Source organism: Dermacentor silvarum, chromosome 4 (assembly GCF_013339745.2).
Source record: "Dermacentor silvarum isolate Dsil-2018 chromosome 4, BIME_Dsil_1.4, whole genome shotgun sequence".
Classification (NCBI taxonomy): Eukaryota; Metazoa; Arthropoda; class Arachnida; order Ixodida; family Ixodidae; genus Dermacentor; species Dermacentor silvarum.
In genome coordinates this window covers 115399696-115418472 of record NC_051157.2, presented here as the reverse complement: position 1 = coordinate 115418472, position 18777 = coordinate 115399696, and the positions used below count along the sequence as shown (strand labels likewise).

The 18777-nt window shown below is 47.7% G+C and overlaps 2 protein-coding genes across 2 annotated transcripts in view; both read right to left on the bottom strand.

The window, feature by feature from the left end:
• Positions 1-609: 609 nt before the first annotated feature.
• The window catches only part of LOC119448851 (ubiquitin-like modifier-activating enzyme 1), a 114881-nt gene continuing 96713 nt past the window's right edge, over positions 610-18777 (bottom strand). Inside the window, exon 26 of the mRNA XM_049666527.1 lies at positions 610-1126. The gene's annotated coding sequence lies outside the window, so the exon portion shown is untranslated. The remainder of the gene's footprint in view (positions 1127-18777) is intronic.
• LOC125945004 (ubiquitin-like modifier-activating enzyme 1) overlaps positions 8992-18777 on the bottom strand; it is a 17850-nt gene continuing 8064 nt past the window's right edge. Inside the window, exons 2-4 of the mRNA XM_049666528.1 lie at positions 17357-17440; positions 9975-10069; positions 8992-9133 (exon numbers count right to left, since the gene is read on the bottom strand). Of these exons, the coding sequence (XP_049522485.1) occupies positions 8992-9133; positions 9975-10069; positions 17357-17440 (321 nt within the window). The remainder of the gene's footprint in view (positions 9134-9974; positions 10070-17356; positions 17441-18777) is intronic.

Sequence of the window (18777 nt, the reverse complement as noted above, 5' to 3'; positions counted from 1 at the left end):
GACCTTATGGAAATATCTGCATGAGATAGCATAATACGGATGACTCAAGCGCTCTCAAGGGAGTACAGTCGAACCCGGATATATCGAACCCACACATAACGAATTATTGTGTATAATGAGCAGCAGTAATATCCCCTTGACTTTTTCGTACAACGTTTTTATTTTACATATTGAATTAGCTACATTTCGAACTTTTTGTGATCCCCTCCAGATTCGATACATCAGGTTTCGACTGTAGTATCAACACGATACCCCGGAGCAGAATGCGCAGCTAAACTTGAAGTGTACGAGCCGCGAGAGGGCAGCGAAACTGGAAGACAAGTAATGAAGCTTCGTAATTTGCCGCTGCTACACACGATTTCAGTCGCCGGTTCATTGAAAACGACTTCGGCCAAACCTGAAGGTGTGGTCACAATTTTAGGTCACATACTCTTTACACACCTGAAGTTGGCATTACCGGAATCACTCGTTAACTTATAATACTTCTTGCAGAGAAATAGCTCGATTGAGACTTTCATAGGGTTCTCGCAAGGAATGTCCTTAAGTTTCATTTAAAATGTGACGTTCATTCAATAGGAAAGTCTAGTGGGAGATCATCATTTGTTAGAGTGCTTCAAATGCTATCGCATTACATCTCTCTCAGGTGGTAACATACGCATTCCGTAGACTTTTTTACACAACAGCAGGGATGGGAAACCAAAAGACGAAAGCGAAGCTGGACCTGTGCCGCCTTGCTGAAGGCATCAAGAATGCGTAGCATGCAGCCAGAAGTGGAAAGCGACAATGTCTGGCCTGCTGTGAGTTTTCATTCGCACGCTATTGTAATATGCAATTTGCTCGGCGCGTTCCTTACATCAATGTTTCGTGGTTGATAATTTATCTTGGACGGTCCTCTTATCTAAGACCAAGAAACCAACGTACTGATTCTATACCATGCGCTGAAGAAACGAAGTCAACAAGCTCAGATGTTAGTGCTGTGATTTGCATAATTTTAAAAATGAAGTTTAGGGGGTTGACTGTGAGTTGGCAGTATGACGAGCATGTATGACGTTGTAGGGGCGTATCGCTTGTTTCACTGCATGGCTGGAGGCTGGTAGGGCGGAAGCAGTCTTGCTGTTCCGTGAATCTGAAACAAACGAAAACCAAAAGACAAGACAACGTTATGCAGGTCCCACGCGCTGTGGGAATTATTGTAATGCGAAACATATTGCAGCTCTACCTGGTCATCTAGCATCGTATGGGCTTGATGCAGAGTGTTACCAGATGACACTTTATGTCCGTGTAAGGACATTAATGAATGGAGGCATCAACCAGTCAGCAGTCCAGATAAGATAGAGACGTTTAGAGTATTGGTGCAAGAAAAGCAGAGAAGACATTGATACGACCGGATCCGTTATTGGCATTGGTAGCGGTACAAGGCAGGTGTAGAAGTTTTTAAGAGAAAAAAAATTAAGGAGATGTATACAAAATGCTAGAATTAAAAACATGAACAGCATACCTCATTAAATCAAAGTGGTTCGGTGACTGTTTTTCACCACCCCGTATTAAATAGAATACCAGTAAATAATCATCATCAGCATCATCATCATCACTATCATGGGGGTATATATGGATCTGGTGCAAGGTAAAGCCCCTTTGGTGCAAGACATAGTGTCCCTGTATAAGACTAGTGCAACGCGAGGGCATAACAAAGGCATTGGCTTGAAGATGACTATGACAGTGGGCCGAGGACGACGGCATGACGACTGACTTACTGTACTCCGCTGAAGAAACACTAGAACCCGTTTGGTTACGATGCAGGCTCATACCGAACGCTGTGCAATGCTACGTGGGAAAGAGTGGTAAGGTTGTTACTCCATCATGCCACGAATCCTAGTGGATAGAACAATGGGCATTACGCATGGGGACGACCCCTGGTACAAATCGAACCATAAGACACGTAATTCCTTTTATCGCGCGACAGCACGCGTGAGACCTCTCGCTGCGTCTACTCGGCAATACAGCCACCGCACGCAAAGAGTAGTCAAGAGGCAAAGAAAACATTCTGGGGCTTTACGAGCCAAAACCACGATGTGATTATGAGGCACGCCGGAGTGAAGGACTATGGATTTACTTTGACCATGGTGGGTTTTTTAACCTGCGCCTAAATTTAGGTACACAAGCCTTTTTCTCTCTCTCTCTCTCTCTCTCTTTCACTGAAATACGGCCGTCGTGGGCGGGATTGAAACCACGAGCTCAAGCTCAGCGATGCAATGCCATGCATTGTACTGCACTGCATTGTAAAATTTTAAGTTTACAATGTACGGCATTGTAATGCCATGCATTGCAAACTGTACTGCGGTGGGTCCCAAGAGGCAAAGAAAACTTCCATTTGAGTAAAGAATGCAGGAAGCACTTATAAACACTGTTTCTGCCTCATCAGGCACAAATCAGTGGCATATACCTCCTCGATACGCCACAGCTGCGACGATCAGGTCGCCAAAGTGAAACATTCCGGCAGTCAATAACATATGTGCAGAAATACAGGAATGCAGCCATTCGCAAGGAGCCCAAAGAAGTCCATCGATGTATCCAGTATACTATACTAATATGGTGAAACACGGGTGGAAATAATCTTTGTTAATAGTTAGTTACATGCGGGTACGCCGTACACCAAAAGCGAGATTAAGAGAATGCCGTGCCAAGCCCTGCAATACAGGCTTAGTGTTTACTGCGAAATTAGGATCCCGCACTAAATACTAAGCCTACTTTCTTTCTTCAGAGATATATTTATTTTGGTAGAAAAGCTGAAAAGGTTGGACTGAACTACTGTGATCTAGCTTGCTGCTGAGAGTTGGGGTAGAGAGGTAGAACAAAAGGAGAGGGAGAAAGCGACGAAGTAGTAGGCGATGATGGCCATGCGAAAGGAAAAGGCATGGACAAAAAAAAATTGACGCACGATTACGATACTCCCAAATGCAAAATTTAAGTGCAGCTGTATACGTGTTTTCATTTCGCGATATATTCGCGAAATGAAAACATTCCGCGTGGCTGACGCGGACAATCTGTCTCGCGCGGCACGTTGCAAACGGAGCGCAGTGTGGCGTGACTGCTTCGCTAATCGGGAGATCGCGAGAGGTAGCGCGTGAGTGACAAGTGGGTGCGATTCACAGCAGCCGCCGAGGACCGACCTCCGCTCATGCCGCGCTTTGGTGAACAGACGCTTTCAAGATACCGGTCTTTCATCCGCGCTCCGCGTTCGCTCTTTCATCCTTCGCTGTGCTCGTTCGCTCGGTTACGAGGGACGCCAAGGGACGACGCCGGCGCTAGCCGCAGGAACGGGTGCCTAAGAGCTGGTCTCTAAAGATTGTATATTGTTGCACGCACGCGTGAGTGAGAAGAACGATGACCGGTGAATGTGCTTGCGGTCCCGGGTTGAAAGAGAAGAGGACGACGTTGAGTTGATCAACCAGCTGACCGCTCTTGCGCTCACCTTCGCGACCTACAATAAACGGCCCCCTTCATCCGTAAGGGTGATAAACGGTCTCCTTCGCGCGTAACAGAGTGGTGGAGGTGCTGGGTACGCGCTCACAACAACGGAACCGTCACTGCTGCAGCTTCGTCGAAGCCGTCGACTTGCCGGCCTCCCGCCATCTGCCGTGACCGTCTTCGACATGCCTGAAGAAGGAGCCGCTCCGAGGGCAGCGCCTAGCAGTCCACTGCAATACTACCGAGTTCCACCCACATTCGGAGGAAAAGCGGGAGAAGATGCCGACGAGTGGCTCGTCCATTACAAACGGGTGAGCAAGTCCAACGGGTGGGATTCCACCGCTCAGCTCACCAACGTGGTGTTCTCCCTGACCGACACCGCACTCGTGTGGTACGAGAACCACGAGGACACGCTTACGACGTGGGAACTTTTTGTTGAAGAGCTCAAGGCGTGTTTTGGGGACTCAGTCGCCAAAAAGAAGCGTGCTGAGCAGACACTGTCGCAACGGGCACAACTACCAGGTGAGACATGCACCACGTACATTGAAGAAGTTTTAAAGCTGTGCAAGGTGGTCAGTGCCCGCATGTCCGAAGAAGATAAAGTAGGACATTTGCTGAAGGGAGTGGCTGAGGACGTGTACAATTTTCTCATCGGTAAAGAAAGCCTAAGTTCCGTGTCCGACGTCATTCGGCATTGCAGAACCTTTGAAACGCTGAAGATGCGTCGGATTACGCCAAAGTTTGGTCGGTTGGCAAACGTTACGACGGTTGCCAGTGTGGACACGAGCCCTTGCCTCGACCTTCCTTCGACCATCCGACAGATTGTCCGCGAGGAACTTTCCCGCCGCGAAGAGATGTCGCGTCCAACAGCTAACCACCATGACATGTACACGTCGCGTGAGGCTATGACTGCGCCACATTCGGCCCCTTGGCAACCAATGGTTAGCGCAGCGGCCGTAGAGTACAGCGCGGCCCCACAGTCTCGGATGACAACACGCTCTCCGACTCCGCGCTATGACCGACGCGCTCAGCACACGCCTTCTCGACGCCCGATGTATCGTCATGACACACGCCATGAACCAGCCCACTACACAAGGGAAAATGACAATGTTCGGTTCATCGACGAACAACCAAGGTTTCGACCTCCCCCGGTATGTTACTCTTGCGGTGTCCCGGGTCATATCTCTCGGTTTTGCAACCAGCGTATGATCACGTGGTATGGCCAGCAGCCCTCAGAGTTTTCACGGCCCTCCGAACGGCCCCATGGTGTCCCGTGGCCAGCACACACATCGTTTGGCGACGAGTATTGGCCGCGCAGCTCCCGGAATCGCTCCCCGGCATCTGACAGGAGTTTGACGCCCCCACCGCGTCCTCGTGCTTCCCGTTCTCCCTCACCACTGCGTCGCACCACGTCCCCTTCGTCACCGGAAAACTAGCTAGCGCGGCCGATGGAGGTGAGGTCGCTGGAGATGTGCTACTGACAGAAATACCTCCTGTGTTGATGCTGAAAAACAAAGTGCGCGTTTTTGTGGATAATGTGCCTGTGATGGCTCTGGTGGACACAGGCGCAACAATTTCTGTTATGAGTGTCTCTTTTAAAGACGTGTTAGGGCGAAAAGTCATGTTCAGATGGGACGAAGCTTCAAGGTTCTGTGGAGTGAGTGGCGAGCCGTTGCGACCTATTGGTGTGTGTAGTGCTGACGTGTTTTTGGGAGGCCATGTTATTACGACAGAGTTTGTGATTATTCCTCGGTCGACCCATGATGTTATTCTTGGCATGGACTTCTTGCGGGAGTGTGGTGCCACTGTTGACTGCCGCACAGGGAAGGTATTCATAAGTGGTAGGATGACGTCAGCCCTCCTGGAAAACCCTGTAGATCACGAAACAACCCTGTGTGTTTGTGGCGATACGGTCGTACCTGCATCATCTACCGTTTGTGTTCCCGTTGTCTGTTGCGGCGCCGATTCTGACAGCTTCGATGCTACCGTAGAACCGATGCACATGAACTGTCTGAAGAAGAATGTGTTGGTTCCACATTGTGTGGTGTCGATCGAAGGCGGACGCGCTGGCTTGTGGATCGTAAACTGTTCTGCGGAGCCCGTGATACTACCAGATGGCTTGAAATTAGCCTTCGTCCGGGAACACGCGTATTTATCTGTGGCTGAACTTACAGAAGTACCGCAAAATCCTGATGGCCACAGTTCGGAAACGGCCCTTTTGTCCATGATAAATAAATCTCTCAGCACGAGTAAACGCCGAACGTTAGTGGGTGTGCTTTCGAAGCACGTCTCGGTATTCGACTTTGCGCAGAAGGACAAAATACCTGTAATCCCCGCGTCACGAACCCGCCATACCATCAACACGGGTTCAGCAAATCCGATTAGACAAAAGCCATATCGCGTTTCACCATCAGAGCGCCAGATTATCAACGACCAAGTGCATGAAATGATGAAAAAAGGAGTCATACAAGAGTCAGCGAGTCCGTGGGCAGCTCCAGTGATTCTTGTTAAAAAGAAAGATGGATCTTGGAGATTTTGCGTCGACTATCGCCGATTGAATGCTGTAACAAAAAAGGACGTGTACCCACTCCCACGTATTGATGACGCAATCGACTGCCTTCATTCTGCCTCTTACTTTTCCTCAGTAGACTTACGATCCGGCTATAGGCAAATTCCGATGCACCCTGAAGACAAGGAAAAGACTGCCTTTGTAACCTCTGACGGGCTCTTTGAATTTAATGTGATGCCATTTGGACTGTGCAACGCTCCGGCAACTTTCGAGAGATTTATGGACACTATTCTGCGCGGGTTGAAGTGGAACATCTGCATGTGCTACCTCGACGACGTCGTCATCTTTGGCCGCACCTTCAGCGAACACAACTCGCGTCTGGATATCGTCCTTAACTGCATCAGAAACGCTGGCCTAGTTTTAAACTCAAAGAAATGCCACTTTGGAGACCGCCAAACACTTGTGCTTGGGCACCTCGTCGATAAGGATGGCATCCGCCCTGATCCCCAGAAGACAGCCGCTGTTGAAGCGTTTAGTGCACCACGCTCTGTCAAGGAGCTCCGCAGTTTTCTGGGGCTTTGTTCCTACTTCCGCCGCTTTATCCCTAAGTTTGCCGACGTCGCGTATCCGCTGACATGTCTACTACGAAAGGACATCCCCTTTGAGTGGACTCCGGAGTGCGATTCTTCTTTTCGTCAGTTGAAGTTTCTGCTGACGTCACGACCTGTTCTTCAACACTTCAGTCCTTCAGCTCCGACGGAACTCCATACGGATGCCAGTGGCATAGGTATTGGCGCCGTCCTAGTTCAACGCCACGGTGACTGCGAAAACGTGATCGCATATGCAAGTCGCTCATTAAGTAGGCCCGAGCAGAATTACACTGTTACAGAACAAGAATGCCTCGCGGTGATATTTGCGGTTCAACGGTTTCGTTCTTACCTGTATGGACGCCCCTTCACAGTTGTCACCGACCACCACTCATTGTGTTGGCTTGTAAATCTTCGTGACCCTTGCGGCCGCCTTGCACGCTGGGCGCTCCGACTACAAGAATATAGCTTCAGCGTCTCTTATAAGAGTGGTCGACGACACGCTGACGCGGACTGCCTCTCGCGTATGCCACTTAGCACTACGGACTGTGACGCCGACGACTTCGATCACCTTGTGGCTTCTGTATCGCCGAGTTTTCCAGACCTCGACTGTTTCAAAGCCGAACAACGAAAAGACGCTAAATTAACACCTCTCTTCACCGCTACGACCGCCTACCACAGCAAACAATTTCTGTGTACGTGATGGACTCCTATATAAGAAGAACTTTTCCAGCTCTGGCGCACGTTTTCTTCTAGTGGTGCCGGAGAGTCTTCGCATGGCGATTCTGAGTGCTATGCACGATGACCCTACGTCTGGCCATTTAGGCTCGGCGAGGACGCTCTACCGGATTCAGGAACGTTTTTATTGGCCTGGGATGCGACAGTCTGTTGAGACGTATGTGGCCAGCTGCATGCAGTGTCAGCGCCACAAACGTCCATCTAATGCTCCAGCTGGTCTCCTGCAGCCGATCCCACCTCCAAGCACGCCTTTCCAACAAGTGGGCATTGACTTCGTGGGACCTTTTCCGAAATCAGCCAAGGGAAATCGGTGGATAATTGTTTGCGTCGACTACCTCACACGCTACTGCGAGACGGCGGCCGTGCCCTCAGCAACTGCCACTGACGTTGCAACGTTCCTGCTGCAGTATGTCATCCTGCGACATGGTCCGCCTCGCGTAATCATCAGCGACCGTGGACGACAATTCACAGCAGATGTCGTGGAGGAGCTGCTTCGTTTGTGTGAATGCCACTTGCGTCACTCGACACCATACCATCCACAAACGAATGGCCTTACGGAGCGCACCAACCGAACAATTATAAACATGCTCTCTATGTATGTTTCATCCGACCACAAGAACTGGGATGACGTACTGCCTTTTATCACGTACGCGTTCAACACCGCAAGCACGTTCACCGGTCATCGTTCTTCTCACTCACGCGTGCGTGCAACAGGAAACACGTATTACAATCGTTTGTTTCCTATTAGAATAGTCCAATTCATTTTCTCTTGATTCAGGGAGTTGGCATTATTACACATGAACAGAGGAATAATACATTCTAGAATTGTAACTGAAAAAATACTTGAATCCCTTAAGCAAATAAAAATAATATTGAGAATTTTACATTTGGTATCACAACACTTAAGTATTGAATGTTGTAATGTTGACACTGGCAAAACAATACTGCATTTCTATTGTGCACAACGACGCATTAGTTTATGATGTCTTCTTTAACGTGCTGGCGCGATGATTGCGTTCAACGATTCCTGCAGTGTGAACGCGTCGCGTTAACTTAGTGGCTACGACTTTGCGCTACTGAGCTTGAGGTCGCGGGTTCGAGCCCATTCACCACATTTCGATGCGTGCGCAATGCAAAAACGCTCCTGCATTTCCATTTAGGTGCACTTTAATGAACTCTGGGCCAGGTGGTCAAAACTAATCTGGAATCTTCCCCCGCTACAGCGTGCCTCATAATAAGGTCGTGGTTTTGGCACGTAAAACACGGAATTTCATTTAAAATTTGATTTTCGCAAATGTGGAAAAGAAGAAAGCAAAATAAAAGTCAATCTTCCGTGACTTACGGCGTTACTTATATCATCGGTGGCCTATAGATTACTTTTGTTCTGGATCATTTTGAAAATTTTTGCGCCTAGTATAAGCTCTAGGTTTCGAACTTTTTTCTTTGAATCCTCGTTTTGTTTACAGTAGATCGAGCACCTCTACAACGAAATGACCTGTACAAAGAAGGAATAATTTTGTCCCGTCTATATTGTGAGCTGTGCGGTTCGCGACCTTTACAACGAATTGACCTGCATAACGAATTATTTCGGACGCCCCCATCGCTTCGTCCTAAAGGCGTCAGACTGTACCCGCTTTTAGAACCAACCGCACGTACACTCATTTTAGCATAGGCGGGCAGGTGGCGCTGTCACTTGCTCAGCACGTATCGCACGTCGGGTAGTTCCACTTCCTCGCCGCTGTTGACGTCCCTGCCCATCAGCTGAAGCATCAGGGCGCGCTTGCTGCTGTCGATCTCCGTCTTGGACACGTCCTCCAGAACTTTGCTTACGCTGCAAAGAGCCACGGACAACACTCCTAATCAAGAACCGATAAGTTAAGCAGCTGATGCACACTGCAAACTATATACGCTTCGCCCAACGTCCAAGTGAAGGTGGACATTTTGTTTAGCGTCTACAGTCTTACGGAAAGGAAACTCCGAACTATAGTTTAAATCCGACGCACGCAAGAGTGATACACAGAGCAACGCACGCCATTAATGTATTTAAAAAAAGAAAGAATCAGTGTTTTAACTTCCGGAGGGTTAAGAGGGTCGCTCAGGCCCCTGGTGCTTGCTGACGATATTTCTTTTCTTTCCGATTTTACGGATTATACTACACCGAAGTTTTGGCCACATATTCATAACAATTTAATCGATAGTTATTTCACAAAAACTGTCACTGTCGTTTATTATTGGGGAGCGTTTTAGTACATCTGTAGTTATTAATTCAGTTGCATGATTTCTCTTTTGCATCCCTTTTAACCCTGTAATCCTCAACGTACTTGTATATCATTTATGCTACACTGAGCTCGATTCCTAAAAAATGGAATTCTTTAAGCACGGGAAACTTTTCGGTAGTAGTATAGTATAATTTATAGTACAGTAGTTTAAGAAACCAATAACTGATTAAAATAATACTATTTACTAATCAAATTGATAATCAAATAACATTCCATTGTTGTTGATGTTGTTTTTAGAAATTACTCTCCATGGCCACAGATCAAGAAGAACAAGCTGTCGTAATTTTCATTGACGTGTAACTGCGCTAGGGCATCGCAGGGTTGAAGCAGCAGCCCTGAATTCGAGCCATCGCATTGTCTCGTTGAAGCAGCTAAAGCAGGCTGCGCACTCACGCCAGGTTCAGGCGACTCCGCGGCGGGGGCGCGTAAGCGTCGTATAGCATGCGGGCTCCTTCCGACAGGTAGACGATTTCGATTTGGAGCTCGCGCTGCATGGAAAGGAACAACAAGAAAATCAAGAAACGAAAGCCAATGTAATGCATTTCGCGTTGTGAGCAATAAAATTGGCATAGGTTTAACTCTTGTAAACCTGGTTATCACGAGCGAAAAGTCTGCTTGGCTTGGTTTTGCAAATACCATGCACACAATGTTTCATTAAAGTTAGGCTTTATCGGAAATATGATGGTGTGTATCTGTGTTTCTTGAATGGTGACGAAGACGGTCTTATGATCTGTGAAGTGGTTAGCAATGGTGGCAACTTTGGCTACACACATTGAGGAATCAAGTGGTGCTCGCTGGAAAACCAAGTCTAAGGCTGCCGTCTAGCTACATCTACTGGATGTTTGGATTCAGCCTGTCACTTGCGCTGAAGCACACGCACATACAGCCCAGCCGGCGTGCCATCCATGGCGAGACTGAGCGACCATGAGCCGGCGAAGCAGCCGTCAAACCAAAGGAAGGAGGAGGGAGCATCACGTGACTCCGCTAGCTTCGATAAGCCAACCTCCTCTGAAGCCGCCCCTTCCACTCTCCGGGGCTTCATGCGCGGTGCCTTTTGGGTAGGAATAGGCCCACATGGTTGCCGGACCATTCATGATTGTTTGGCACGTGGTAACTATTCGTGGGGCCTGCCGTCAAAGGCATGGAGGCACGTAGGAAGTATAACGCGCGGGTTTCTGCTACCCCGGGCGGCGGCGGCGGCGGCGGACACACACACACGCACGCACGCACGCACGCACGCACGCACGCGCACACGCGCGCCACACACACACACACACACACACACACACGCGCGCCACACATCACACACACACACACACACAACACACACACACACACACACACACACAACACACACACACACACACACACCACACACACACACACACACACACACACACACACACACACCACACACACACACAACACACACACACACACACACACACACACACACACACACCACACAGCACACACACACACACACACACACAACACCACAACACACACACACACACACAACACACACACACACACACACACACACACACACACACACACACACACACACACCACACACACACACACACAACACACACACACCACACACACACACACACCACACACACAACCACACACAAACACACACACACACACACACACACACACACACACACACACACACAAACACAACACACACACACACACACACACACCACACACACACACAACACATATATATATATATATATATATATATATCCACTGCAGGACGAAGGCCTCTCCCTGCGATCTCCAATTATCCCTGTCTTGTGCTAGCTGATTCGAAGGCCGCTATAACGTAAAGCTATTCCAAACTTTCCTATTCCAATTCTGCAATCAGCCCACCGCGATAGCTCTCCATCTGATATAACGTTTACACACTGATTAAGCAGATTAAACCGCACAAAAGAAAAATAATCATTCCTGATTCGACGCCTTTTCACCATTAGCCCTCTGCTATTGGTTCTCCACAAGAAAAGTAGAAAGATACCTATCAAGAAAGGGGTCAGGCAAGGAGACACAATCTCTCCAATGCTATTCACTGCATGCTTAGAAGAAGTATTCAAGCTCTTAGACTGGGAAGAATTAGGAGTGAGGATCGATGGCGAATATCTCAACAACCTTCGGTTTGCAGATGACATTGTCCTATTGAGCAACAATGGAGAGGAATTACAACAAATGATTGAGGACCTTCATCGAGAAAGTGCAAGAATTGGGTTGAAGATGAATATGCAGAAGACAAAGATAATGTTCAATAGCCTGGCAAGCGAACAAGAATTCAGGATCGCCAGTCAGCCTCTAGAATCTGTAAAGGAATATGTTTATCTAGGTCAATTACTCACAGGGGACCCTGATCATGAGAAAGAAATTTACAGAAGAATAAAATTAGGTTGGAGTGCATACGGCAGGCATTGCCAAATCCTGACTGGGAGCTTACCACTGTCGTTGAAAAGAAAAGTGTACAATCATTGCATTCTACCGGTGCTAACATACGGGGCAGAAAACTTGGAGGTTAACAAAGAAGCTCGAGAACAAGTTAAGGACCGCACAAAGAGCAATGGAACGAAAAATCTTAGGAGTAACGTTAAGAGACAGGAAGAGAGCGGTGTGGATCAGAGAACAAACGGGGATAGACGATATTCTAGTTGACATTAAGCGGAAGAAATGGAGCTGGGCAGGCCATGTAATGCGTAGGATGGATAACCGGTGGACCATTAGGGTTACAGAATGGATACCAAGAGAAGGGAAGTGCAGTCGAGGACGGCAGAAAGTCAGGTGGGATGATGAGGTTAGGAAATTCGCAGGCGCAAGTTGGAATACGCTAGCGCAAGACAGGGGTAATTGGAGATCGCAGGGAGAGGCCTTCGTCCTGCAGTGGACATAAATATAGGCTGATGATGATGATGATGATGATTGGTTCAATGTTTACTGGCTACGCCTACTTCGCCTGTCTCTCACGCGACCCCACAAAACCGCGACAACTCACCACGTGAAAGTGACGTCTACGCGAAAAAAAAATGCATTAATATGCCGAACAAAACTGAAACTGTTTCTGAATCCCCACAGACTGCCCCATTCCGAAAGGAATAGAAGATGGCTGAGGATCCGTTTTAACGGCATTATTATCATCCCGTTGCACGCCGCCGCGATTTTCGACCAGCCACCACAAGCAAAGTAAGGCGAAGCGGACCAATCGGAGAAGCCGGCACCACCCCCTTCATGCGGTTATCTATTTTCACTGTGCTGGCTCGGCCCCATCAAAACCCTCTCCACTAGAGCGTGCTCCTCGCCTTTTGTCAGCCAATTAGATAACAAACACCTCTCAGTGCAGGCAATGTTATTCGTTTTGAAAGCGAACAAAGGTGATTTCCTATAAAGGAGGAGAGTGTTTGATTGGGTTCTTCAGACAACGCTGCAGGTCACCGCCCGCGGCTTGCCTCGGTGGTTACATAAATTTGACGTCTGGAGATTGGAATAAAAAACGTTTGGGGGGGGGGGGGGGGGATAGCAAGACCACAGAGGCTTGGGCTATTCGGTACATACTCGATAGGGGAACAGCGCAAAAAAAAAAAAAAAAAAAACACAAGAAGACAAGAAGGGATACACACACCAGCGCTGGTGTGTGTCTCCCTTCGTGTCTTCTTGTCATGTTTTTTTGCGCTGTTCCCCTATCGAGTTTGGAATAGCTTTACGTTATAGCGCCTCAACTTGCGCCTGCAAATTTCCTTACTTTATCAGCCCCCCCAACTAGTTTTCTGCCGTCCTCGACTGCGCTTCCCTTCTTTTGGTATCCATTCTGTAACTATATTGGTCCACCGGTTATCCATCCTACGCATTACATGGCCTGCCCAGCTCCATTGTTTCCTCTTAATGTCAACTAGAATATAGGCTATACCCGTTTCCACTCTCATCCACACCACTCTCTTCCTGTCTCTTAACGTTAGGTCTAATATTTTTCGTTCCATCGTTCCATCGCGGTCCTTAACTTGCTCTCGAGCTTAATTGTTAACCTCCAAATTTCTGCCCCACATGTTAGCACCAGTAGAATGCAATAATTGTACACTTTTCTTTTCAACGACAGTGGTAAGCTCCCGGTCATGATCTGGTAATGCCTGCCGTATGCACTCCAGCCAAATTTTATTCTTCTGTAAATTTCCTTATCACGATCAGGGTCCCCTGTGAGTAATTGACCTAGATAAATGTACTCCTTTACAGGCTCTAGAGGCTGACTGGCGATCCTGAATCCTTGTTCCTTTGCCAGGCTATTGAACATTATATGTGTCTTCTGCATTTTAATCTTCAACTCCACTCTTACACTTTCTCGGTTAAGGTTCTCGATCATTTGTTGCAATTCGTTCCCATTGTTGCCGAACAGGACAATGTCGTCTGCAAACCAAAGGTTGCTGAGATATTTGCCGTTGATCCTCACTCCTAAGCCTTCCCAGTCTAAGAGCATGAATACTTCTAAGCATGCAACGAATAGCATTGGAGAGATTATGTCTCTTTACCTGACCCCTTTCTTGATAGGCAACTTTCTACTTTTTTCGTGGAGAACCAAGGTAGCTGTGGAATCCTTGTAGATATTTGCCAAGATATTCACGTATGCCTCCTGTTCTCCTTGATTACGCAATGCCTCTATGACTGCTGGTATCTCTACTGAATTAAATGCCTTTTAATAATCTATGAAAACCATATAGAGAGGTACTCCGCAGATTTCTCGATTACCTTATTGATGACATGGATATGATCCATTGATATCCCTTCCTGAACTTGGTTGGCTGAAGTCGTGTTGCCCTGATTCTATTGGAAATTATCTTGGTGAATATTTTATACAATACTGAAAGCAAGCAGATTTCTCAACCGTGGGCGTCGTGCTTCGCTTCAAATGCGTTGCCTTGAAACGTTACCTGACGACATAACTTTCAAAACATCGCTTGCTCTTACCACCGCAGTTAGTGATGACGTGGTCATGGATATGACTGCGGTCCTTGCTAATCGTATGAGACAAGAATATCCCTTCCTGAAGCAGAACTGTAAACGCCGAAGTCGTCCCCTTTTCTTGAGAGTTACGTGCCTGTTCTCTTGCTGTTTGCGCCTATTCGCGGCTGCGACACCTAAGAAACCTCGTGTTGCTCCGTGTAGCCTTCGCACTGCGATTGGAAATTATCTTGGTGAATATTTTATACAATACTGAAAGCAAGCTAATGGGTATATAATTCTTCAACCGTGGGCATCGTGCTTCGCATGTGATAGCCGGCATGGCAATGCGTTGCCTTGCAAACGTCGCCGCGGTACTCAAGAAAGCTGAGATACATGCGGCGACGTGGAACTACGGAGTAGTACATCAGCGAAAATCCATCGGAGTTTCAGGACGGGTAATAACTTTCAAAACATCGCTTGCTCTTGCGACCTGGACACCTAGAGCCGCAGTTAGTATCTCCAGTGTCTGAAGGAAATTGGCCAGAGGCGAGTACGCCCGAACGTGGTCTATTAATTGTTTCGTCAAATCAGCTGTTGTGTACCTTAAACTGCGGTGCGTATTTTCTTGCTAATCGTTTTGTTCCCCTGCCAACTACTACAATACTACAGCTGCACCTTGAATGTAAAATAGATATAGCGGGAAAGGATGAGACAAGATGTTTCGCGGGGTAGTTATTTGTCGCGTGTTTGCTTAGTAAAATGTTTTGCTGTGCGTATTTAGTCGTGAAATAAATAGCAGAACTGTAAACGCCGAAGTCGTCCCCTTTTCTTGAGAGTTACGTGCACTATTTTGTAAGACTGTGTGGTGCGACATCATTACGCTGTTCAGATGCGCCTATTGAGTTCTCGCCGGTCTGTTGAGAGGCAGAATGCATTGAGGAGAACGACAGCGTTGACTGGGACCGTCTGTCTTAACAATGGGTCGGCACGGCCTTAAATATGGTCGGGGTCACCGGCTTCCCCGTCCATCGATGGGCCCAAGATGGGACGAATTTTTTTCACACGGGAATGCAGTCGCTGGGGACCCTGGAGGCTCACTTTATCGCCTGCACATGTTTGCGGGGGCAAAATACATCATTGTTTCCCAGAAGAAGCCCCCAAATGCGACGAATCACCATCGGAAGGGCGGCTTGGTTGACTTCACACGTTTGCAGGGCGAAAGGCTTCCTCGTTTCCCTGAAACTACCCCGAAACGTGACCAGTCATTCTTGAGGTAGCCCTCGCCGGTTGTTGGGTACAATGCTGGTGTATTACCTGACGCTTTCGTTCGCTACAGCTTTGGCGCCTGTCTGCTGCTTAAGCGGCGGGCCACGTGGTGGTTCGGTGCGTTACCTGAGTGACATAACACAGACTCGACCACCTCACAGGCTTGAATTCCTTCACTCAACCTCGGCGTGCGTTTGCCACGCCTGCTATGTGTGCATATTCCGAAACCACCGCAGAAGACGCAACCAAAGCGAGCCGACTAAATCTACCGCTTGCCTAACCCGTAAGGGCGTATTTCCTATCATCACATTCCCCTAAATTGTTTATGATTAGACTTCCGAGATTATCACGTGACGCTCCCTCCTAGCTTTTCCCCCCCTTTCTTCATGGTTAAACCCTCGCCTAGTCACGTGGTACCGCAGCGGCGAGGCTCCAAGCAAGAGCAGCTGAGACACCCTTCCGCAGCAGATCACGTGGTGTGACGTCGCACCTGCCACACTTGCGCTCCGGCGGCTCAAGGTCATTGCGACGCGATGAATGACCTTGCGAGACATGACGTAGTAGAACTTTCGCCTTAAAACTCACGTATTACAAGATAAGCAGTTGTAAAAATCTAAAACGAAGCTGGGGTAATAACAATAACAATAGAAATGCTTAGAAACAACGACCGCGAAAAAGTGTGTAATGTACGTATATACAAAGAATGCTAATCGCATTAAAAGTTTAGGCTAGAACTTCTCACCGTATTCGTGACCAATATTGGATGGCTACTTCTTTTGTGGCTGCATTTACGCTAGAGCATTCCGCGCCTCGAATGATCGAACTTTTCGATGACGATGATCAATTGTGCCGAAGAACTTCTCTGCACACAGATCGGTCCGAAAACAATTTCTTTCGTCGTAAAGAAAGTTCTTCCTTGATACGCCAATAGGAAGTCATCAGATGAGCGAAGTGAGCGCGAAGATGCTTCGCAAGTTGAAAGTGGTGTCACTCAAGTGTTCAATTGCCTTTGAATCAAGCTAGGTCCCGGTTCCCCCCGCTCACCCACAGCTTCGTAAGCGGAATTAGATGGCTCGTTTTCACTCCGGCAATTACGGCTTCATTCATCGGAGACAAATATTGTCACGTTATCCTGACGATGAAGAATAAGACACTCGTTCTATAATGCATACCACGTACGTAGCGCGCAATCTGATTAGCCAAGTTACTTTCGCTATACGACTGGTGGCAACATTCGCGGGAAAGTATCGACACAACTCTTTCTTTGACATGCCACTGTGTATTGTTGTTTTGTTCGCGACTAAACAGAGACCTTGACCTGGAAAGACGTAGTATGAACCAAGGGGTCACATAAAAAGCCTTCTCAATTTATTTTTGGCGCAGCATCGCCAATCTATCGTCGCATAGTTCCTATACGTGCTATAACCCCCCCCCCCCCCCCCCCCCCCCCCACGCGCGCGCGCACACGCAACGCACGTGCAGACACACAGCACTCGCGCGCGTAAATACACGGGTTCGCAATTTAACAAACAAGCATGATCACTTACTCTGAAATGATCAAGAAACTCCACAAGAGTCAACTCCCCCTGAATTTCGAGGCAGTCCCAGAAGGTGAACTCACGATTGCGAAACTGTTAGGAACAAGAAAACACAGTGCACTAAGAATGAAGTAACGGGAAGCGAGGCATAGGCAGCTTGAAATTATAGTGAAGGTGCCACATATCGTTCATACAGATTGGGTTTATTGTGGATGAATTTTCCATCCGGTCTTGCCTCGGGGTTTTACATTGTTGCAGTATAAGCAAGAAAGATGACTGAGAACAAAATTTGTGACTATGGGAGGTATAGTGTTCAGTGAACTCACTCGCTAAAGTGATATTGTTAAAAGCTGGAAATGAGGACTGTGTGGCTGCAGGTTCAGGCACGACAATTCTTCTTTTGGGGGATAATCAAAGGCTTGCTTCACAAGTTCTGTCGCGGATACTGATATGAAGAAGGCAGCAATGGAGGTAGAAAAATCACAGGGAAGATTAATTGTCACATTTATTTGAAATGTTGAATTATTATAGTAAACGAAAGTGTCAGTGGACGAAAAGATAACTTGACACAGGTGGGAGCCGAGCCATACGTGCAACTGCTGACCTGACGGCGTGTTTCGACTTCAGTCAGCGAAAATTACCTTCACATTAGCATTCGAAGTATGACTTGCGGCCGTACTGAGGCGTAATGAACGCCTGTCGCCAAGCAAACGACAAGGTGTGAATGTCCTGCGCTCGTTAATGGAGCACAGCTACATATGCGGTCATTTATGCGCCGTTTCAACGAAATATTTTTTTGTAACCGGCAAAACAAACATACGCTGCAATACGCAAACACACAAGCAATGACCTCGATGTCATTGGGTTGCATACGAGGGCTTTTTTTTTTTTTGCGTCACGTGCCTGCTCTCATCACGTGTTACGTGACGCCACCGAGCCAGAAAACATGTTACACATCCGCGCGCCATGACCTTTGTGGCACTGGCTAACACTGCCAGGGCTGGATCTAGTAAACATAAATACCCAGTATAGTGACGGATTGATAGCCGCCTCCGTACACAATTAATAGTGCAACTAACGCGTAATGTGGAGTGGTGGTTTGGGCCCCACTGGCGGCAAGTTATCTTTTCGTACACCTTTCATTTCCCTTTTTCTTATTTTTCTACATTTCAATTTTCAACCACATCTAATTTCCTCGTATGCTTTCCTTGGCTTCATTGTCTGTTGGCTTTATATGGTCATGATTAACAAAAATCGAGACGCTCGGTCTCGATTTGCACACATGCATCAAGCGCTGAGCACAACAGGGAGGTCGGGGCGCTGCGTAGCTGACTATGCACGCAACTTAACCGGAACCGTCTATAGGCAGAACAGTATTGTGCACAGCGGCATTGTGAGCCCATGTTTCCATGTGTTTGGGTGAAATGTTT